At 49.2% G+C, this 24,315-nt stretch overlaps 1 protein-coding gene across 3 annotated transcripts in view; it reads left to right on the top strand.

The window, feature by feature from the left end:
* The window catches only part of ARHGEF2 (Rho/Rac guanine nucleotide exchange factor 2), a 151,455-nt gene that overhangs the window by 24,909 nt on the left and 102,231 nt on the right, over positions 1-24,315 (top strand). For all 3 annotated transcript variants that reach the window (XR_014466243.1, XM_083166675.1, XM_083166676.1), the window contains exons 2-3: positions 20,439-20,526; positions 20,700-20,998. Coding sequence is in view for 2 of the 3 variants with exons in the window: in XM_083166675.1 (XP_083022801.1) it covers positions 20,730-20,998 (269 nt within the window). In the remaining variant the exon portion in view is untranslated. The remainder of the gene's footprint in view (positions 1-20,438; positions 20,527-20,699; positions 20,999-24,315) is intronic.

Below are 24,315 nucleotides of genomic sequence, written 5' to 3' on the forward strand. Positions count from 1 at the left end.
GGTATACCTGTAGGTTGGGAGAAAGAGCACCTGTATTGTGGGTATAGCTGTAGGATGGGAGAAAGAGCACCTGTATTGTGGATATAACTGTAGGATGGGAAAGAGAGAGCACCTGTATTGTGGGCATACCTGTAGGATGGGAGAGAGAGCACCTGTATTGTGGGTATACCTGTAGGATGGGAGAGAGAGCACCTGTATTGTGGGTATACCTGTAGTATGGGAGAGAGAGCACCTGTATTGTGGATATACCTGTAGGATGGGAGAGAGAGAGAGCACCTGTATTGTGGGTATACCTGTAGGATGGGGGAAGAGAGCACCTGTATTGTGGGAATACCTGTAGGATGGGAGAGAGAGCACCTGTATTGTGGGCATACCTGTAGGATGGGAGAGAGAGCACCTGTATTCTGGGAATACCTGTAAAAGGGCAGATAGAGAGCACCTGCATTGTGGGAATACCTGTAGGGTAAGAGAGAGAGCACCTGTATTGTGGGTATACCTGTAGGATGGGACAGAGAGCACCTGTATTGTGGGAATACCTGTAGGATGGGAGAGAGAGCACCTGTATTGTGGGAATACCTGTAGGATGGGAGAGAGAGAGAGAGCACCTGTATTGTGGGTATACCTGTAGGATGGGAGAAAGAGCACCTGCATTGTGGGAATACCTGTAGGATGGGAGAGCGTGCACCTGTATTGTGGGAATACCTGTAGGATGGGAGAGAGAGCACCTGCATTGTGGGAATACCTGCAGTATGGGAGAGAGAGCACCTGTATTGTGGGTATACCTGTAGTATGGGATAGAGAGCACCTGTATTGTGGGAATACCTGCAGTATGGGAGAGAGAGCACCTGTATTGTGGGTAAACCTGTAGTATGGGAGAGAGAGCACCTGTATTGTGGATATAACTGTAGGATGGGAGAGAGAGAGCACCTGTATTGTGGGCATACCTGTAGGATGGGAGAGAGAGCACCTGTATTGTGGGTATACCTGTAGTATGGGAGAGAGAGCACCTGTATTGTGGGTATACCTGTAGGATGGGAGAGAGAGAGAGCACCTGTATTGTGGATATACCTGTAGGATGGGAGAGAGAGAGAGCACCTGTATTGTGGGTATACCTGTAGGATGGGGGAAGAGAGCACCTGTATTGTGGGAATACCTGTAGGATGGGAGAGAGAGCACCTGTATTGTGGGTATACCTGTAGGATGGGGGAAGAGAGCACCTGTATTGTGGGTATACCTGTAGTATGGGGGAGAGAGCATGCGTATTGTGGGAATACATGTAGGATGGGAGAGAGAGCATCTGTATTGTGGGTATACCTGTAGGATGGGGGAAGAGAGCACCTGTATTGTGGGTATACCTGTAGGTTGGGAGAAAGAGCACCTGTATTGTGGGTATAGCTGTAGGATGGGAGAAAGAGCACCTGTATTGTGGATATAACTGTAGGATGGGAAAGAGAGAGCACCTGTATTGTGGGCATACCTGTAGGATGGGAGAGAGAGCACCTGTATTGTGGGTATACCTGTAGGATGGGAGAGAGAGCACCTGTATTGTGGGTATACCTGTAGTATGGGAGAGAGAGCACCTGTATTGTGGATATACCTGTAGGATGGGAGAGAGAGAGAGCACCTGTATTGTGGGTATACCTGTAGGATGGGGGAAGAGAGCACCTGTATTGTGGGAATACCTGTAGGATGGGAGAGAGAGCACCTGTATTGTGGGTATACCTGTAGGATGGGGGAGAGAGAGCACCTGCATTGTGGGTATACCTGTAGTATGGGGGAGAGCAAGCGTATTGTGGGAATACATGTAGGATGGGAGAGAGAGCATCTGTATTGTGGGTATACCTGTAGGATGGGGGAAGAGAGCACCTGTATTGTGGGTATACCTGTAGTATGGGGGAGAGAGCATCTGTATTGTGGGAATACCTGTAGGATGGGAGAGAGAGCATCTGTATTGTGGGTATACCTGTAGGATGGGGGAAGAGAGCACCTGTATTGTGGGTATACCTGTAGGATGGGAGAGAGAGAGAGAGCACCTGGATTGTGGGAATATCTGGCATGCAGGTTTACCTGTGGGGAAGTATGGCGAGAGTACCTAGAGTGAGGGAGTAACTGTACTGTAGCGGTGTGGTGAAGGAGTACCTATAGTCAGTAGTACCTGTAGTGTGAAAGTAACTATACTGTAGCAGTGCGGGAGTACCTACAGTCAGTAGCACCCGGAGTGTGGTAGTAACTGTACTGTAGCAGTGAGGTAGTACCTACAGTCAGTAGTACCTAGAGTGTGGGAATAACTGTACTGTAGTAGTGAGGGAGTACCTACAATCAGTAGCACCCAGAGTGTGGGAGTAACTGTACTGTAGCGGTGTTGTGAAGGAGTACCTACAGTCAGTAGTACCTGGAGTGTGGGAGTAACTGTACTGTAGCGGTGAGGGAGTTCTTACAGTCAGTAGTACCTGGAGTGTGGGAGTAACTGTACTGTAGCATTGAGGGATTACCTACAGTCAGTAGTACCTGGAGTGTAGGAGTAACTGTACTTTAGCGGTGAGGGAGTACCTACAGTCAGTAGTACCTGTAGTGTGGGAGTAACTGTACTGTAGCAGTGAGGGAGTACCTACAGTCAGTAGTACCTGTAGTGTGGGAGTAACTGTACTGTAGGACTGAGGGAGTACCTATAATCAGTTGTACCTAGAGTGTGGGAGTAATTGTACTGTAGTAGAGAGGGAGTACTTTAGTCAGTAGCACTCGAAGTGTGGGAGTAACTGTACTGTAGCGGTGCGGTGAAGAAGTACCTACAGTCAGTAGTACCTGGGAGTAACTGTACTTTAGCGGTCAGGGAGTTCTTACAGTCAGTAGTACCTGGAGTGTGGGAATAACTGTACTGTAGCAGTGAGGGAGTACCTACAGTCAGTTGTAGCTAGAGTGTGGGAGTAACTGTACTGTAGTAGAGAGGGAGTACTTTAGTCAGTAGCACTCGGAATGTGGGAGTAACTGTACTGTAGCGGTGCGGTGAAGGAGTACCTACAGTCAGTAGTACCTGTAGTGAGGGAGTAACTGTACTGTAGCAGTGAGGGAGTACCTACAGTTAATAGTACCTGGAGTGTGGGAATAACTGTACTTTAGCAGTGAGAGAGTACCTACAGTAGTACAGTTAGTAGTAGCGGTGAGGGAGTACCATCAGTTAGAGTGTGGTAGTAACTGTACTGTAGGAGTGAGGGAGTACTTTTCAGTCATTAGTACCTGGGAATAACTGTACTGTAGTGGTGAGAAGGTACCTACAGTCAGTAGTACATGGAGTATGTGAATAACTGTACTGTAGCAGTGAGGGAGTACCTATAGTCAGAAGTACCTGGAGTGTGGGAGTAATTATGCTGTAGCAGTGAGGAAGTACCTATAGTCAGAAGTACCTGGAGTGTGGGCGTAACTGTACTGTAGGAGTGAGGGAGTACTTACAGTCAATAGTACCTGGAAGAAACTGTACTGTAGTGTTGAGGGAGTACCTACAGTCAGTAGTACCTGTAGTGTGGGAGTAACTGTACTGTAGCGGTGAGGGAGTACCTACAGTCAATAGTACCTGGAGTGTGGGAGTAACTGTACTGTAGCGTGGAGGGAGTACCTACAGTCAGTAATACCTGGAGTGTGGGAGTAACTGTACTGTAGCAGGGAGGGAGTAACTACAGTCAGTACCCAGGAGTGTGGGAGTAATTGTACTGTAGTGGTGAGGGAGTACCTACAGTCAGTACCCAGGAGTGTGGGAGTAACTGTACTGTAGCAGGGAGGGAGTACCTACAGTCAGTAGTACCTGTAGTGTGGGAGTAACTGTACTGTAGCGGTGAGGGAGTACCTACAGTCAATAGTACCTGGAGTGTGGGAGTAACTGTACTGTAGCGGTGAGGGAGTACCTACAGTCAGTAATACCTGGAGTGTGGGAGTAACTGTACTGTAGCAGGGAGGGAGTAACTACAGTCAGTACCCAGGAGTGTGGGAGTAACTGTACTGTAGTGGTGAGGGAGTACCTACAGTCAGTACCCAGGAGTGTGGGAGTAACTGTACTGTAGCAGGGAGGGAGTACCTACAGTCAGTAATACCTGGAGTGTGGGAGTAACTGTACTGTAGCGAGGAGGGAGTACCTACAGTCAGTAATACCTGGAGTGTGGGAGTAACTGTACTGTAGCGGTGAGGGAGTTCTTACAGTCAGTAGTACCTGGAGTGTGGGAGTAACTGTACTGTAGCATTGAGGGATTACCTACAGTCAGTAGTACCTGGAGTGTAGGAGTAACTGTACTTTAGCGGTGAGGGAGTACTTACAGTCAGTAGTACCTGGAGTGTGGGAATAACTGTACTGTAGTAGTGAGGGAGTACCTACAGTCAGTAGCACCCAGAGTGTGGGAGTAACTGTACTGTAGCGGTGAGGGAGTTCTTACAGTCAGTAGTACCTGGAGTGTGGGAGTAACTGTACTGTAGGACTGAGGGAGTACCTATAGTCAGTTGTACCTAGAGTGTGGGAGTAACTGTACTGTAGTAGAGAGGGAGTACTTTAGTCAGTAGCACTCGAAGTGTGGGAGTAACTGTAGCGGTGCGGTGAAGAAGTACCTACAGTCAGTAGTACCTGGGAGTAACTGTACTTTAGCGGTCAGGGAGTTCTTACAGTCAGTAGTACCTGGAGTGTGGGAATAACTGTACTGTAGCAGTGAGGGAGTACCTACAGTCAGTTGTAGCTAGAGTGTGGGAGTAACTGTACTGTAGTAGAGAGGGAGTACTTTAGTCAGTAGCACTCGGAATGTGGGAGTAACTGTACTGTAGCGGTGCGGTGAAGGAGTACCTACAGTCAGTAGTACCTGTAGTGAGGGAGTAACTGTACTGTAGCAGTGAGGGAGTACCTACAGTTAATAGTACCTGGAGTGTGGGAATAACTGTACTTTAGCAGTGAGAGAGTACCTACAGTAGTACAGTTCGTAGTAGTGGTGAGGGAAGTACCATCAGTTAGAGTGTGGGAGTAACTGTACTGTAGGAGTGAGGGAGTACTTTCAGTCATTAGTACCTGGGAATAACTGTACTGTAGTGGTGAGAAGGTACCTACAGTCAGTAGTACATGGAGTATGGGAATAACTGTACTGTAGCAGTGAGGGAGTACCTATAGTCAGAAGTACCTGGAGTGTGGGAGTAATTATGCTGTAGCAGTGAGGAAGTACCTATAGTCAGAAGTACCTGGAGTGTGGGCGTAACTGTACTGTAGGAGTGAGGGAGTACTTACAGTCAATAGTACCTGGAAGAAACTGTACTGTAGTGTTGAGGGAGTACCTACAGTCAGTAGTACCTGTAGTGTGGGAGTAACTGTACTGTAGCGGTGAGGGAGTACCTACAGTCAATAGTACCTGGAGTGTGGGAGTAACTGTACTGTAGCGTGGAGGGAGTACCTACAGTCAGTAATACCTGGAGTGTGGGAGTAACTGTACTGTAGCAGGGAGGGAGTAACTACAGTCAGTACCCAGGAGTGTGGGAGTAATTGTACTGTAGTGGTGAGGGAGTACCTACAGTCAGTACCCAGGAGTGTGGGAGTAACTGTACTGTAGCAGGGAGGGAGTACCTACAGTCAGTAGTACCTGTAGTGTGGGAGTAACTGTACTGTAGCGGTGAGGGAGTACCTACAGTCAATAGTACCTGGAGTGTGGGAGTAACTGTACTGTAGCGGTGAGGGAGTACCTACAGTCAGCAATACCTGGAGTGTGGGAGTAACTGTACTGTAGCAGGGAGGGAGTAACTACAGTCAGTACCCAGGAGTGTGGGAGTAACTGTACTGTAGTGGTGAGGGAGTACCTACAGTCAGTACCCAGGAGTGTGGGAGTAACTGTACTGTAGCAGGGAGGGAGTACCTACAGTCAGTAATACCTGGAGTGTGGGAGTAACTGTACTGTAGCGAGGAGGGAGTACCTACAGTCAGTAATACCTGGAGTGTGGGAGTAACTGTACTGTAGCGAGGAGGGAGTACCTACAGTCAGTACCCAGGAGTGTGGGAGTAACTGTACTGTAGCAGTGAGGTAGTACCTACAGTCAGTAATACCTGGAGTGTGGGAGTAACTGTACTGTAGCGAGGAGGGAGTACCTACAGTCAGTAATACCTGGTTGAGACTTTCGGGGGTGAATTAAATGAATTTGGGATGGCCATCGACCATCGATGATTTGAAATCATCAATGACCTGTGACCAATGGTGACTACTTTTACCATCGATGATCCAGAGCTACCGATTATTATTATTTTTCTCCAAGTTTTATGACACGGAGCCTGGCTGATACGCAGGTCAGCGCCCTGGTGGGAGTGGTAGGGAGAGAGCGATATAGTCATTGGGTCACCAGCAAGTTGTTAGACAGTAATTAGGTCGACATGCAGGAAGGTCGACATGAATCTAGATTGACATGGGTTAAGTCGATAGGGTCATTAGGTTGACACGTTCATTAGGTCAACATGGGGTTTTCATTGTTTTTGAGCCGACATGTGCCGACAGGCGGTATTTCATGCCCTACCATCCACTAGGGCGTGGTGGGAGAATAAAATAGTGTGCCGAGCACAGCGAGGAACTGAGCCCGAAGCACGGTGAGCGCAGCGGTCCATGTCGACTGCGTCAACATTTGGGTAAAAAAAACTGTGAAAAACCCCATGTGGACCTTTTGACTGCTAGCCTAATGACCCTGTCGACCTTCCTGCATGTCGACCTAATGACTGTGTAACAACTTGCTGGGGACCAACTGATCCCCACCTGGGAGAGAGAGGGGTGCTGTTATTGCCGGTTACCTGTGGTTACCGTGGTGATCCGTCTCCTCATTAATATGGCAGGTGTATAAGGCGCTAACGGAATTGGGCGCACTTCCCCCGCCGTGCCTTCTCTCTGCCCCGGCAGTGTACCCCTCTCTGGTATATCTACAGTAGCTAAAATGAAATATCTTAAGCAAACAGAGGAGGGAGGGGGGTTTCCATTTGCCCAGAAACCCCCCTCCCCCACTGCCAGGGGCCACTACATGCAGCATACAGGGTGGAATGGAGCAGTACGTCTGCTTCTTACTGCATACCACTGCTAGGATGGCATATCGCACTGCGATCCAGGTCGCCATACTGATTTCTTGTTGTCTCACATGTATAATAAATAGACCTTTAATTCCTATATTATTATTGTGCATCTAATGGGACGTAGTGATATTGGGATATACCCAGCTTACCCAGCTAAGTCTGCCGCCATCACCTGGCACTTACCACTCCTGTACTCGACACTGGCGGGTACAAGGCACATGTTATCCAGAAGCGGGAACGTAATGGTGGGTCACTATTTACCACTGATTGTACACAATAGTGCAAGTGGGCAGCTAATAATAATGATGATGCATTTGTGCCATCAGCGGGATGGTAGATACACGAGGTCTGCCAGGTGCACTAAGCTTCAAAAGTGATAAAATGGAGAGTGATAAACAGCCAGCCAATCAGCTCCTGACTCACATTTTTCAAACACAGTCTGTGACATGACAGGCAGGAGCTGATTGGCTGGCTGTTTATCACTCTCCATTTTATCACGTTTGAAGCTTAGTGCCACCATACCTTCCAACATGACCCTCTCCAGGAGGACACATTGCTCTGTTCCTGGACTTCCCTCATAATGTAGGATTGCCAGCACCTGTTTCACACAGGTTTATTGATAAGAAAGGCGCTTCAACACAGGTGCTGGCAATCATTAATTAAGGAAGAAGTCCAGAAACAGAGCAATGTGTCCTCCTGTAGAGGGTCATGCTGGGAGGTATGTAGTGCATCTGGCCCATAGTCTCTGTCCTTGCTTGGGACAGTCACCCTTTATGGCTGCCTGCTAGTTACCAAGGTTTGTGTCTAGCAGGTGTGCAGCCAATCAGATAGCCACTTCCTATATGGGGGCGGGGTCAGGCAGGTAGATTATTCCAGGTGCTCAGTCAGAGTACAGGGAGCAGACACAGTGTGAGCAGATCCCAGCAGGAAGCTGGAAGGGCATATATTTACCTCTATACTGGAGGGTACCTGGTATCAGCTGTGCCCTGGGCTGCTGCCAATGCTCTTCCAACTGCCTACATAAGGAGGTTCTACTAATACAGGTATACCATGTGTTGTGGGACTACATGTCCCAGCATACAGCTTGCTTAAGCATAAAGTACAGTATACAGTTATTTGTGCCATTTCACAAAGAGCTTACACTCTTCTAAGGATTAGTCACACTATAGTATTCTAGGAACAGACTGGCAGGTACCCTCTACTTCTGTCATGGCGTCAGTGCCACCTACATTACATTACTGACCTCCCAGGTGACCTGCAGAACATCGCTCTGTCCCATCTACCCCCTGACAGGTACATAGTGATATATCCTGCAGACTATTACATTACTGACCTCTCTAGTGACCTGCAGAACATCGCTCTGTCCCATCTACCCCCTGACAGGTACATAGTGATATATCCTGCAGAATATTACATTACTGACCTCTCTAGTGACCTGCAGAACATCGCTCTGTCCCATCTACCCCCTGACAGGTACACAGTGATATATCCTGCAGATTATTACATTACTGACCTCTCTAGTGTACTGCAGAACATCGCTCTGTCCCATCTACCCCCTGACAGGTACATAGTGATATTATATCCTGCAGATTATTACATTACTGACCTCCCAGGTGACCTGCAGAACATCGCTCTGTCCCATCTACCCCCTGACAGGTACATAGTGATATTATATCCTGCAGATTATTACATTACTGACCTCCCAGGTGACCTGCAGAACATCGCTCTGTCCCATCTACCCCCTGACAGGTACATAGTGATATTATATCCTGCAGATTATTACATTACTGACCTCCCAGGTGACCTGCAGAACATCGCTCTGTCCCATCTACCCCCTGACAGGTACATAGTGATATTATATCCTGCAGATTATTACATTACTGACCTCCCAGGTGACCTGCAGAACATCGCTCTGTCCCATCTACCCCCTGACAGGTACATAGTGATATTATATCCTGCAGATTATTACATTACTGACCTCCCAGGTGACCTGCAGAACATCGCTCTGTCCCATCTACCCCCTGACAGGTACATAGTGATATATCCTGCAGATTATTACATTACTGACCTCCCTAGTGATCTGCAGAACATCGCTCTGTCCCATCTACCCCCTGACAGGTACATAGTGATATATCCTGCAGATTATTACATTACTGACCACTCTAGTGATCTGCAGAACATCGCTCTGTCCCATCTACCCCCTGACAGGTACATAGTGATATATCCTGCAGATTATTACATTACTGACCTCCCTAGTGATCTGCAGAACATCGCTCTGTCCCATCTACCCCCTGACAGGTACATAGTGATATATCCTGCAGATTATTACATTACTGACCACTCTAGTGATCTGCAGAACATCGCTCTGTCCCATCTACCCCCTGACAGGTACATAGTGATATATCCTGCAGATTATTACATTACTGACCTCCCTAGTGATCTGCAGAACATCGCTCTGTCCCATCTACCCCCTGACAGGTACATAGTGATATATCCTGCAGATTATTACATTACTGACCTCCCTAGTGACCTGCAGAACATCGCTCTGTCCCATCTACCCCCTGACAGGTACATAGTGATATACCCTGCAGATTATTACATTACTGACCTCCCTAGTGACCTGCAGAACATCGCTCTGTCCCATCTACCCCCTGACAGGTACATAGTGATATATCCTGCAGACTATTACATTACTGACCTCTAGTGACCTGCAGAACATTGCTCTGTCTCATCTACCCCCTGACAGGTACATAGTGATATATCCTGCAGACTATTACATTACTGACCTCTAGTGACCTGCAGTACATCGCTCTGTTCCCCCTACCCCCTGACAGGTACATAGTGATATATCCTGCAGATTATTACATTACTGACCTCTCTAGTGACCTGCAGAACTTCGCTCTGTCCCATCTACCCCCTGACAGGTACATAGTGATATATCCTGCAGATTATTACATTACTGACTAGTGATCTGCAGAACATCGCTCTGTCCCATCTACCCCCTGACAGGTACATAGTGATATATCCTGCAGATTATTACATTACTGACCTCTCTAGTGACCTGCAGAACATCGCTCTGTCCCATCTACCCCCTGACAGGTACATAGTAATATATCCTGCAGATTATTACACTACTGACCTCCCTAGTGACCTGCAGAACATCGCTATGTCCCATCTACCCCCTGACAGGTACATAGTGATATATTGATATATCCTGCAGATTATTACATTACTGACCTCCCTAGTGATCTGCAGAACATCGCTCTGTCCCATCTACCCCCTGACAGGTACATAGTGATATATCCTGCAGATTATTACATTACTGACCTGCAGAACATCGCTCTTCTAAGCCCAACAAAGATTGATACAACCTTTGTTTAAATGTCATTTCCATATTTGTGCTGAGGGGTATATGTATACAGCTGCAGCGCATTGCGACTAATATGCTATGCCTTCAAGTTGTCGCCCCTAACCCTGTTTTTATGGGTGGGGGGCTGCATTACTTGCCATCCTCTCCTGTCCCTATATGTACAGCACTGTGTACACTGCATAGAGTGCATACCTCAGGGACTCCTCCTTATCCACTCAGATCATGCATTCATCTATAATTAATGTCCCGCCGTACCTCAATCAGCAGGGCTTTATATAGGCATGATGCAGGCAGACAGGTATTTATTACCCCCCCCCCCCCCCCCCCCCTTCTCCTTCCCAGCCCCAAAGTGGTAAAGTTCCTTTTACTGTCCCCTGGTTGTAAGGTGTAAGTAATAGCAAACACAGGAGAAGGGCCGGGTGGGGGCTGAGGCACTGTCCTATGGCAGGTGGTATATAACTATCACTGTACTGTATCTGACGCACATTGTGCCCTATACAGCTGGACACTCGCAGACACAGGAGAAGGGACGGGTGGGGGCTGAGGCACTGTCCTATGGCAGGTGGTATATAACTGTCCCTGTACTGTATCTGACGCACATTGTACCCTATACAGCTGGACACTCACTGACACAGGAGAAGGGCCAGGTGGGGGCTGAGGCACTGTCCTATGGCAGGTGGTATATAACTGTCCCTGTACTGTATCTGACGCACATTGTACCCTATACAGCTGGACACTCACTGACACAGGAGAAGGACCGGGTGGGGGCTGAGGCACTGTCCTATGGCAGGTGGTATATAACGGTCCCTGTACTGTATCTGACGCACATTGTGCCCAATACAGCTGGACACTCGCAGACATAGGAGAAGGGCCCGGTGGGGGCTGAGGCACTGTCCTATGGCAGGTGGTATATAACTGTCCCTGTACTGTATCTGACGCACATTGTACCCTATACAGCTGGACACTCACAGACACAGGAGAAGGGCAGGGTGGGGGCTGAGGCACTGTCCTATGGCAGGTGGTATATAACGGTCCCTGTACTGTATCTGACGCACATTGTACCCTATACAGCTGGACACTCGCAGACACAGGAGAAGGGCAGGGTGGGGGCTGAGGCACTGTCCTATGGCAGGTGGTATATAACGGTCCCTGTACTGTATCTGGCGCACATTGTACCCTATACAGCTGGACACTCGCATACACAGGAGAAAGGCAGGGTGGGGGCTGAGGCACTGTCCTATGGCAGGTGGTATATAACGGTCCCTGTACTGTATCTGACGCACATTGTACCCTATACAGCTGGACACTCACTGACACAAGAGAAGGGCCGGGTGGGGGCTGAGGCACTGTCCTATGGCAGATGGTATATAACTGTCCCTGTACTGTATCTGATGCACATTGTGCCCTATACAGCTGGACACTCGCAGACACAGGAGAAGGGCCGGGTGGGGGCTGAGGCACTGTCCTATGGCAGGTGGTATATAACGGTCCCTGTACTGTATCTGACGCACATTGTACCCTATACAGCTGGACACTCGCATACACAGGAGAAGGGCCGGGTGGGGGCTGAGGCACTGTCCTATGGCAGGTGGTATATAACTGTCCCTGTACTGTATCTGACGCACATTGTGCCCAATACAGCTGGACACTCGCAGACACAGGAGAAGGGCCGGGTGGGGGCTGAGGCACTGTCCTATGGCAAGTGTTATATAACTGTCCCTGTACTGTATCTGACACACATTGTGCCCTATACAGCTGGACACTCGCAGACACAGGAGAAGGGCCGGGTGGGGGCTGAGGCACTGTCCAATGGCAGGTGTTATATAACTGTCCCTGTACTGTATCTGACACACATTGTACCCTATACAGCTGGACACTCACTGACACAGGAAAAGGGCAGGGTGGGGGCTGAGGCACTGTCCTATGGCAGGTGGTATATAACTGTCCCTATACTGTATCTGACGCACTTTGTACCCTATACAGCTGGACACTCACTGACACAGGAGAAGGGCCGGGTGGGGGCTGAGGCACTGTCCTATGGCAGGTGGTATATAACTGTCCCTGTACTGTATCTGACGCACATTGTGCACAATACAGCTGGACACTCGCAGACACAGGAGAAGGGCCGGGTGGGGGCTGAGGCACTGTCCTATGGCAGGTGGTATATAACTGTCCCTGTACTGTATCTGATGCACATTGTACCCTATACAGCTGGACACTCACTGACACAGGAGAAGGGCCGGGTAGGGGCTGAGGCACTGTCCTATGGCAGGTGGTATATAACTGTCCCTGTACTGTATCTGACGCACATTGTACCCTATACAGCTGGACACTCACCGACACAGGAGAAGGGCCGGGTGGGGGCTGAGGCACTGTCCTATGGCAGGTGGTATATAACGGTCCCTGTACTGTATCTGACGCACATTGTGCCCAATACAGCTGGACACTCGCAGACATAGGAGAAGGGCCCGGTGGGGGCTGAGGCACTGTCCTATGGCTGGTGGTATATAACTGTCCCTGTACTGTATCTGACGCACATTGTACCCTATACAGCTGGACACTCACTGACACAGGAGAAGGGCCGGGTGGGGGCTGAGGCACTGTCCTATGGCAGGTGGTATATAACGGTCCCTGTACTGTATCTGACGCACATTGTACCCTATACAGCTGGACACTCACAGACACAGGAGAAGGGCCGGGTGGGGGCTGAGGCACTGTCCTATGGCAGGTGGTATATAACTGTCCCTGTACTGTATCTGACGCACATTGTACCCTATACAGCTGGACACTCACTGACACAGGAGAAGGGACGGGTGGGGGCTGAGGCACTGTCCTATGGCAGGTGGTATATAACTGTCCCTGTACTGTATCTGACGCACATTGTACCTTATACAGCTGGACACTCACTGACACAGGAGAAGGGCCGGGTGGGGGCTGAGGCACTGTCCTATGGCAGGTGGTATATAACGGTCCCTATACTGTATCTGACACACATTGTACCCTATACAGCTGGACACTCACCGACACAGGAGAAGAGCTGGGTGGGGCCTGAGGCACTGTCCTTTGGCAGGTGGTATATAACTGTCCCTGTACTGTATCTGATGCACATTGTGCCCAATACAGCTGGACACTCACTGACACAGGAGACGGGCCGGGTGGGGGCTGAGGCACTGTCCTATGGCAGGTGTTATATAACGGTCCCTATACTGTATCTGATGCACATTGTACCCTATTCAGCTGGACACTCGCATACACAGGAGAAGGGCCGGGTGGGGGCTGAGGCACTGTCCTATGGCAGGTGGTATATAACTGTCCCTGAACTGTATCTGATGCACATTGTACCCTATACAGCTGGACACTCACTGACACAGGAGAAGGGCCGGGTGGGGGCTAAGGCACTGTCCTATGGCAGGTGGTATATAACTGTCCCTGTACTGTATCTGACGCACATTGTACCTTATACAGCTGGACACTCGCAGACACAGGAGAAGGGCAGGGTGGGGGCTGAGGCACTGTCCTATGGCAGGTGGTATATAACTCTCCCTGTACTGTATCCGATGCACATTGTGCCCTATACAGCTGGACACTCACTGACACAGGAGAAGGGCCGGGTGGGGGCTGAGGCACTGTCCTATGGCTGGTGGTATATAACGGTCCCTATACTGTATCTGATGCACATTGTACCCTATACAGCTGGACACTCACTGACACAGGAGAAGAGCCGGGTGGGGGCTGAGGCACTGTCCTATGGCAGGTGGTATATAACTCTCCCTGTACTGTATCCGATGCACATTGTGCCCTATACAGCTGGACACTCACCGACACAGGAGAAGAGCCGGGTGGGGGCTGAGGCACTGTCCTATGGCAGGTGGTATATAACTCTCCCTGTACTGTATCCGATGCACATTGTGCCCAATACAGCTGGACACTCACTGACACAGGAGAAGAGCCGGGTGGGGGCTGAGGCACTGTCCTATGGCAGGTGGTATATAACGGTCCCTGTACTGTATCTGACGCACATTGTACCCTATACAGCTGGTCACTCACAGACACAGGAGAAGGGCCGGGTGGGGGCTGAGGCACTGTCCTATGGCAGGTGGTATATAACTGTCCCTGTACTGTATCTGATGCACATTGTACCCTATACAGCTGGACACTCACTGACACAGGAGAAGGGCCGGGTGGGGGCTGAGGCACTGTCCTATGGCAGGTGGTATATAACTGTCCCTGTACTGTATCTGATGCACATTGTACCCTATACAGCTGGACACTCACTGACACAGGAGAAGGGCCGGGTAGGGGCTGAGGCACTGTCCTATGGCAGGTGGTATATAACTGTCCCTGTACTGTATCTGATGCACATTGTACCCTATACAGCTGGTCACTCGCAGACACAGGAGAAGGGCCGGGTGGGGGCTGAGGCACTGTCCTATGGCAGGTGGTATATAACGGTCCCTGTACTGTATCTGACGCACATTGAGAAGGGCCGGGTGGGGGACCACTATCCTTTTTGACCCCCGTATTTTGGGTACCAGGACCGCCCCATGAGCCTGGTGCTCGTTTTAGAAATCCTGGAAAACACCAACTTATTTTTCACCTGAATTTCTAAAACCAGGAAAGTATGGGTGAGATTTAATAGGATGAGAGATTCAGAAAGTGAGAGGTTTGGTGAGAAATCTCCAGGTTTTTTTAAAGCGGCAATCAGCTACACTGCAAAGCGAGTTTTATTTTGACGTGTAAATGATTGCCGCTTTAAAAAACCTGGAGATTTCTCACCAAATCTCTCGCTTTCTGAATCTCTCATCCTATTAAATCTCACCCAATATCTTTATTTTCCCACAGTGACATGACTGGTCTGAGTGACATGACTGGTCTGAGTGATCTGACTGATCCGTACAGGCTTCACCCAAATTCACCTGGGAAATGAGGCGTATTTTCGGATCAGATGCCAGCCGTATTTTACATACCGGTTAGTACATTTGGAATCCCCATGATGGCATATGCATTGGTATCCCGAATAGGCCTGTGTAGAATTAGAATCCCTGTATACTGGCCTCTGTAAATTCTGCAATAACCATTTCTGGCCGTATATAGGAATGGCTACGTATGCGTTTTCCCTGTGGCTCACCTGTGAGGCCATGTTAATCTTACACAGGGGTCCTGCCTTCAGGCGTATGAGTCAGTCCGGCTGTACATTAATGGGCTCTATGCCATGCTCTGGTGGTCTCGCCTTTGTGCCAGTGATGGGGTCACCGCCCAGCTTGGGTTACATACAGAGACAAGTCACTGGCAATCAGCTTCACTCACCAGGGGAGAGAGACCTGTCTGTGAGATAGCAGTAATTAAACAGACCCCCACTCCCTACCCCCCTCCTGCAGACTCCAACTATGGCTCACTGGAGCACCGCACAGCACTAACCTGACTCACTGACCCCTTTACCCAGGCCTGGGCCTTGTCCTCTCCCAGGGTTGTGTCTACTCCGGAATTATGCACAATGACCCAAAGCGCGGACCCCCCAATAGTGCGCCAGGCTCATCGCACAATGACCCAAAGCGCGGACCCCCCAAACGTTAAATTACATTTTGATGTTTTTATTAAGGAATTGCTGATTATATTTATTTATTTACAGTGTCTTATATAGTGCAGCAGATTCCGTTACAGCGTCTTATATAGCGCAGCAGATTCCGTTACAGTGTCTTATATAGCGCAGCAGATTCCGTTACAGTGTCTTATGTAGCGCAGCAGGTTCTGTTACAGCGTCTTATATAGCGCAGCAGATTCCGTTACAGTGTCTTATGTAGCGCAGCAGATTCCGTTACAGTGTCTTATATAGCGCAGCAGATTCCGTTACAGTGTCTTATATAGCGCAGCAGATTCCGTTACAGCGTCTTATATTGCGCAGCAGATTCCGTTACAGTGTCTTATATAGCGCAGCAGGTTCCGTTACAGCGTCTTATATAGTGCAGCACATTCCGTTACAGCGTCTTATATAGCGCAGCAGATTCCGTTACAGTGTCTTATAGAGCGCAGCAGATCCCGTTACAGCGTCTTATATAGCGCAGCAGATTCCATTACAGCGTCTTATGTAGCGCAGCAGATTCCGTTACAGTGTCTTATATAGCGCAGCAGATTCCGTTACAGTGTCTTATATAGCGCAGCAGATTCCGTTACAGTGTCTTATATAGCGCAGCAGATTCTGTTACAGTGTCTTAAATTGCGCAGCAGATTCCGTTACAGCGTCTTATATAGCGCAGCAGATTCCGTTACAGCGTCTTATATAGTGCAGCAGATTCCGTTACAGTGTCTTATATAGCGCAGCAGGTTCCGTTACAGTGTCTTATATAGTGCAGCAGATTCCGTTACAGCGTCTTATATAGAGCAGCAGGTTCCGTTACAGTTTCTTATATAGCGCAGCAGATTCCGTTACAGTGTCTTATATAGCGCAGCAGGTTCTGTTACAGTTTCTTATATAGCGCAGCAGATTCTGTTACAGTTTCTTATGTAGCGAAGCAGATTCCATTACAGTGTCTTATATAGCGCAGCAGATTCCGTTACAGCGTCTTATATAGCGCAGCAGATTCCGTTACAGCGTCTTATATAGCGCAGCAGATTCCGTTACAGCGTCTTATATAGCGCAGCAGATTCCGTTACAGCGTCTTATATAGCGCAGCAGATTCCGTTACAGTGTCTTATATAGCGCAGCAGATTCCGTTACAGCGTCTTATATAGTGCAGCAGATTCCGTTACAGCGTCTTATATAGCAGTAGATTCCGTTACAGTGTCTTATATAGCGCAGCAGATTCCGTTACAGCATCTTATATAGCGCAGCAGATTCCGTTACAGCGTCTTATATAGCGCAGCAGATTCCGTTAGTGTCTTATATAGCAGCAGCAGATTCCGTTACAGTGTCTTATATAGCGCAGCAGGTTCCGTTACAGTGTCTTATATAGAGCAGCAGATTCCGTTACAGTGTCTTATATAGCGCAGCAGATTCCGTTACAGCGTCTTATATAGCAGTAGATTCCGTTACAGCGTCTTATATAGCGCAGCAGATTCCGTTACAGTGTCTTATATAGCGCAGCAGATTCCGTTAGTGTCTTATATAGCAGCAGCAGCAGATTCCGTTACAGTGTCTTATATAGCGCAGCAGGTTCCGTTACAGCGTCTTATATAGAGCAGCAGATTCCGTTACAGTGTCTTATATAGCGCAGCAGATTCCGTTACAGTGTCTTATATAGCGCAGCAGGTTCCGTTACATCGTCTTATATAGAGCAGCAGATTCCGTTACAGTGTCTTATATAGCGCAGCAGATTCCGTTACAGCGTCTTATATAGCGCAGCAGATTCCGTTACAGCGTCTTATATAGCAGTAGATTCCGTTACAGCGTCTTATATAGCGCAGCAGATTCCGTTACAGCATCTTATATAGCGCAGCAGATTCCGTTACAGCGTCTTATATAGCGCAGCAGATTCCGTTAGTTTCTTATATAGCGCAGCAGATTCCGTTAGTGTCTTATATAGAGCAGCAGATTCCGTTACAGTGTCTTATATAGTGCAGCAGATTCCGTTACAGTGTCTTATATAGCGCAGCAGATTCCGTTACAGTGTCTTATATAGCGCAGCAGATTCCATTACAGTGTCTTATATAGCGCAGCAGATTCCGTTACAGTGTCTTATATAGCGCAGCAGATTCCGTTACAGTGTCTTATACAGCGCAGCAGATTCCGTTACAGTGTCTTATACAGCGCAGCAGATTCCGTTACAGCGTCTTATATAGCGCAGCAGATTCCGTTACAGTGTCTTATATAGCGCAGCAGATTCCGTTACAGCGTCTTATATAGCGCAGCAGATTCCGTTACAGCATCTTATATAGCAGCAGCAGATTCCGTTACAGTGTCTTATATAGCGCAGCAGAATCCGTTACAGTGTCTTATATAGCGCAGCAGATTCCGTTACAGCGTCTTATATAGTGCAGCAGATTCCGTTACAGTGTCTTATATAGCGCAGCAGATTCCGTTACAGCGTCTTATATAGCGCAGCAGATTCCGTTACAGCGTCTTATATAGCGCAGCAGATTCCGTTACAGCGTCTTATATAGCGCAGCAGATTCCGTTACAGTGTCTTATATAGCGCAGCAGATTCCGTTACAGCGTCTTATATAGCGCAGCAGATTCCGTTACAGTGTCTTATATAGCAGCAGATTCCGTTACAGTGTCTTATATAGCGCAGCAGATTCCGTTACAGTGTCTTATATCGCGCAGCAGATTCCGTTACAGTGTCTTATATCGCGCAGCAGATTCCGTTACAGTGTCTTATATAGCGCAGCAGATTCCGTTACAGTGTCTTATATAGCGCAGCAGATTCCGTTACAGTGTCTTATATAGCGCAGCAGATCCCGTTACAGTGTCTTATATAGCGCAGCAGATTCCGTTACAGTGTCTTATATAGCGCAGCAGATCCCGTTACAGTGTCTTATATAGCGCAGCAGATTCCGTTACAGCGTCTTACATAGCGCAGCAGATTCCGTTACAGTGTCTTATATAGCGCAGCAGATTCTGTTACAGTGTCTTATATAGTGCAGCAGATTCCGTTACAGTGTCTTATATAGCGCAGCAGATTCCGTTACAGCGTCTTATATAGCGCAGCAGATTCCGTTACAGTGTCTTATATAGCGCAGCAGATTCCGTTACAGCGTCTTATATAGCGCAGCAGATTCCGTTAGTGTCTTATATAGCGCAGCAGATTCCGTTACAGCGTCTTATATAGCGCAGCAGATTCCGTTACAGTGTATTATATAGCGCAGCAGATTCCGTTAGTGTCTTATATAGCGCAGCAGATTCCGTTACAGCGTCTTATATAGCGCAGCAGATTCCGTTACAGCGTCTTATATAGCGCAGCAGATTCCGTTACAGCGTCTTATATAGCGCAGCAGATTCCGTTACAGCGTCTTATATAGCGCAGCAGATTCCGTTAGTGTCTTATATAGCGCAGCAGATTCCGTTACAGCGTCTTATATAGCGCAGCAGATTCCGTTACAGCGTCTTATATAGCGCAGCAGATTCCGTTACAGTGTCTTATATAGCGCAGCAGATTCCGTTACAGCGTCTTATATAGCGCAGCAGATTCAGTTACAGTGTCTTATATAGCGCAGCAGATTCAGTTACAGTGTCTTATATAGCGCAGCAGATTCCGTTACAGTGTCTTATATAGCGCAGGAGATTCCGTTAGTGTCTTATATAGCGCAGCAGATTCCGTTACAGCGTCTTATATAGCGCAGCAGATTCCGTTAGTGTCTTATATAGCGCAGCAGATTCCGTTACAGCGTCTTATATAGCGCAGCAGATTCCGTTAGTGTCTTATATAGCGCAGCAGATTCCGTTACAGCGTCTTATATAGCGCAGCAGATTCCGTAGCGCTTTATAAAGGAGACAGTGATACAACAAACAGGGTATTTACAGACAGTCACAGGTAGGAGGGCCCTGCTCGCAAGAAGGCTACTAGTGATGGTCGATTGTCTAAACCATCGATAGCCGAGCTCTGCTTATGCACAGACCCTGGGTATCGGACTGACACAAGGTCAACACTATGAAGTGGCTAAGGTCAACGGGCTCGGATGGTCGACACAAGCGACAATAGGAAGGTCAACAGTCAAAAGGTCAATATGAGTTTTTAACTTTTTTTAATTTTCTGGTGGCAGATGGTATTTCATGCCGACCACCCGCCAGAGCGTGGACGGAGACTCTAATGGTGCTGAGCGCAGCGGTACGCTGACACGGTGTCCATGTTTACTTACGTTGAAATTCAGGACATTAAAAACGTGACCTTTTGACCTTCCCATTGTCGACCTATTGCTTGTGTCAACCGAAGCACTGTCCACCTTTAGCTGTCGACCTAATGTATTTTGGCCTTCACAGTGTTGACCGTATGACTCATCAGTACACCACCAGTGATATGGGGGTTTCCTGCTCCCCTAATTGCCCCATGACTTACTGTCTTGTTCCTCTGTTTGCAGCAGACTGATGTCGCCGTGGTTCCCTGGTGTACCCCATACCCCCGGGGTCTCACAGAATGCTTCCTCTCATCCTGTGCCCTTTTAGGAGGTATGTGCCCACCTGACGTTATAGAGGGTAAAGGTTTCTGGGGGTTATACGGGAATACATTGTGTGAGGGCTGGCTGGTGGTACCCCCATAATAACGTACCCCGCTTACTGGATCCATGTACACAATCGCTTCCGCGTTAAATCCCCATTGGCTAATTCTGTGTCACCCGCAGTGCCTGGCGTGTGCAGCGACGGGGACAGGAATGAATAACGCTGAAGTCTTCACGCCAGGGAGTGACACCGGGCCCTTCATGATGAGGGGCCACAAGCAGCGCTGCATGTCCGCCGTGGAGCCGCACACGCCGAGCGACATGGACCTTCAGGACGAGGAGCAGGACAGGTTCCTGGGGGTCCCGCTGAGAAGGTACTACAACCTGCGTGCCTCCGCCCACGTCCGGGACTCGTTCCGCAGGCACAGCTGGGAGCCAGGCAAGATCACGCAGGAGGAAGAGTCCAACTACGACCAGATGAGGTATGACACCCCCCAGTTATATGCCGCACCTGTGTTGTTGTATCCCGTAGCAACCAATCAAATATCATCTTTCATCACATTAACTTGCACATAGAGATCAAAACTGATATCCCAATGATTGCTATTGGTTACAGCAGTACACCGACTACCGTATATATGTTTGCTGTACTTTAACTATAGTGCACTGTCTCCAAGCAGCCTGCAGGTGGCACCATAGCACCATGTATCTATGATGCTGGCAAAGGCTCACTTACGCCACACACAGGCATCTGAGCCTACACAACAACAAACTTTTTAAGGAAGGGATCATTAGTCCCTACAGTGACCTTATTTATTTTACCCACATTCCCCAGCGCTTTACAGAGAATATTTCAGCCGCTCACATCGCCACCTGCCCTGCAGAGCTTACAGCCTGTATCCCTTATCACACGGACGCTAGCTTTTGTTAGCAGCCAGCTGTTTGTGCAGTGCGCTAGGAGACTTCAGCATCAGGGGACATACAAACTCCACACAGATGCACTGGAAACTGAACTCAGGTCCTCAGTGCTGTGAGAGAGTAATGCTAACCATTATACCAACCGCAGTGGTTACGCTGACTCTTTAGAATAGGTCAACTCAGGGGCGAGGGACTGACAGAGCATCAGACCCATGCTGCCCCTAGTGGCCGTGTCCCTTGCAGTCATCCTAGGGATCTCTGAGACTCATTCTGATTTTTTTAGCAATAGCCTAAGCAGGAGGGTGACAAAAGCTGCACCCCCCCCCCCCCCCCTTTCCGCGCGCTCCCCAACCTGTTGTGAGAAGTGGATTTAGTTTATTAAGTCAAAATGGTCAATATTAGTTTTTTGGGAGGTGGCAATTTTAACTAGTAGAACATGTACCCCCAATTAGTGTAATCAGGTCACGTCAACCTTATGCTGTGTCGACCTATTGCATATCTACCAGTAGCGTTGGACCTCCTGACTGTTGGCATGATGTCTGGGTCCCCCACCCTGGGGCTTGCACACGATTGTGTTTCTTGCTCAGTGGCTCACACCCCTTTCTGCTCACAATCCTATCGGTTATTCCCAATGTACACAGCTCCCGGGCTGTCCGTGTGCGTATTACGTGCTGATCGCAACACACCAAGCTCTGCAAACATGTGACACAATGACACACACTGCAGCGTCCGCACGCAAGCTGATAAATCTCTGCAGCAGGGAAAACACTGTACACAGCAGGGTGAGCCACAGGAGCTGGGACAGAACGTCCCGGAATTATTGTTATTATTATCCTGGACCAATAATGGCCGATCCATTTACCATCCATACGCAGTTTCTGACGCTGTTCACCCTTGTGCAAGTACACTACGATAAGTACGTATGCGCGGTCATTTGATAATTGCACGATCTGTAAATTCTAATGAGCTATCCACTGAATCAGGCCCTATTAGGGCATTGGGTTGTGGTTATATACCGGCAACGACACTCCGGAGGGGCCGGTGTACATGGGGTAATACACTCCCTACTGTGAGTGATATAGTTATTAGAAGTCACCAAGGCCTGACTGTATGAAGCTGTGGTCCGGCGTCAGCGTCCTGTACAGACAGATGTGGTAACGTTTCTAGAGACCGGCTACAGTAGACATAGACACTGGAGGACGTACACAGCACACACACACCGGCGGTGGCTTCCGTCACACAACTGCCTCTACTGCAGGAAGCACAATGGACGGGGGCACCTTCATGTCCGATACAGACATCCCAGCGTGGTCCATGGAGGGGTATGTGATACTGGGGTGCAGGACACAGGCCGATGCTGGGGGTAGGGGGAACTGGTGGTTTGTGAGCTTCTCAGGAAGGAAAGCAGCTGACTGTGTGATGCAGAAGAGCTTTCTGTTATGTTCTTGGCTCTGGGCCTGGGGGTCTGTGTACAGATCCGATGTGTATGGGGGTCTGTGCAAGGCCTGTTGTGCGCAGGTGCACCCCTATGCCACAGTGTGACTGAAATGGGGTGGTAACTGGCACCATTAAAACAGGGACGTGACGCTACTGATTTATAGGTGTGTTGTCCCAAGGATGGCGTCGCCAGATGCAGAATTCTAGGATCCGGGTGCCTGGATCCTGCGGCTTGTTAGAGTAAGCTTCAGCTTATGGAGACTTGTTGTTATCTGCGAACATACCAAGTGATCCAGTGCTCAGAGGCGGCACTCGGACGTCACAGGCGCGGGCAGGAGGCACCTATCTCCTACAGACACCTCTGGCTGCATTGTATTGCTCTGCCTCTTCCCTGCACTGCCCGATACCTTACATACCTGCTAACATACCAAGTGATCCAGTGCTCAGAGGCGGCACTTCGGATCTCACAGGTGCCGGCAGGAGGCACCTATCTCCTACAGACACCTCCTGCTGCATTGTATTGCTCTGCCTCTTCCCTGCACTGCCCGATACCTTACATACCTACTAACATACCAAGTGATCCAGTGCTCAGAGGCGGCACTCGGACCTCACAGGCGCCGGCAGGAGGCACCTATCTCCTACAGACACCTCTGGCTGCATTGTATTGCTCTGCCTCTTCCCTGCACTACCCGATACCTTATATACCTGCTAACATACCAAGTGATCCAGTGCTCAGAGGCGGCACTCGGATCTCACAGGCGCCGGCAGGAGGCACCTCACAGGCGCCGGCAGGAGGCACCTATCTCCTACAGACACCTCTGGCTGCATTGTATTGCTCTGCCTCTTCCCTGCACTACCCGATACCTTATATACCTGCTAACATACCAAGTGATCCAGTGCTCAGAGGCGGCACTCGGATCTCACAGGCGCCGGCAGGAGGCACCTATCTCCTACAGACACCTCTGGCTGCATTGTATTGCTCTGCCTCTTCCCTGCACTGCCCGATACCTTACATACCTGCTAACATACCAAGTGATCCAGTGCTCAGAGGCGGCACTCGGACCTCACAGGCGCCTGCAGGAGGCACCTATCTCCTACAGACACCTCCTGCTGCATTGTATTGTTCCGCCTCTTCCCTGCACTGCCCGATACCTTACATACCTGCTAACATACCAAGTGATCCAGTGCTCAGGGGGGGCACTCGGACCTCACAGGCGACGGCAGGAGGCACCTATCTCCTACAGACACCTCCTGCTGCATTGTATTGCTCCGCCTCTTCCCTGCACTGCCCGATACCTTACATACCTGCTAACATACCAAGTGATCCAGTGCTCAGAGGCGGCACTCGGACCTCACAGGCGCCGGCAGGAGGCACCTATCTCCTACAGACACTGTTCCGCCTCTTCCCTGCACTGCCCGATACCTTACATACCTGCTAACATAC

This window comes from Crinia signifera, chromosome 12, assembly GCF_055691185.1.
Source record: "Crinia signifera chromosome 12, ASM5569118v1, whole genome shotgun sequence".
NCBI classification, from domain to species: Eukaryota; Metazoa; Chordata; class Amphibia; order Anura; family Myobatrachidae; genus Crinia; species Crinia signifera.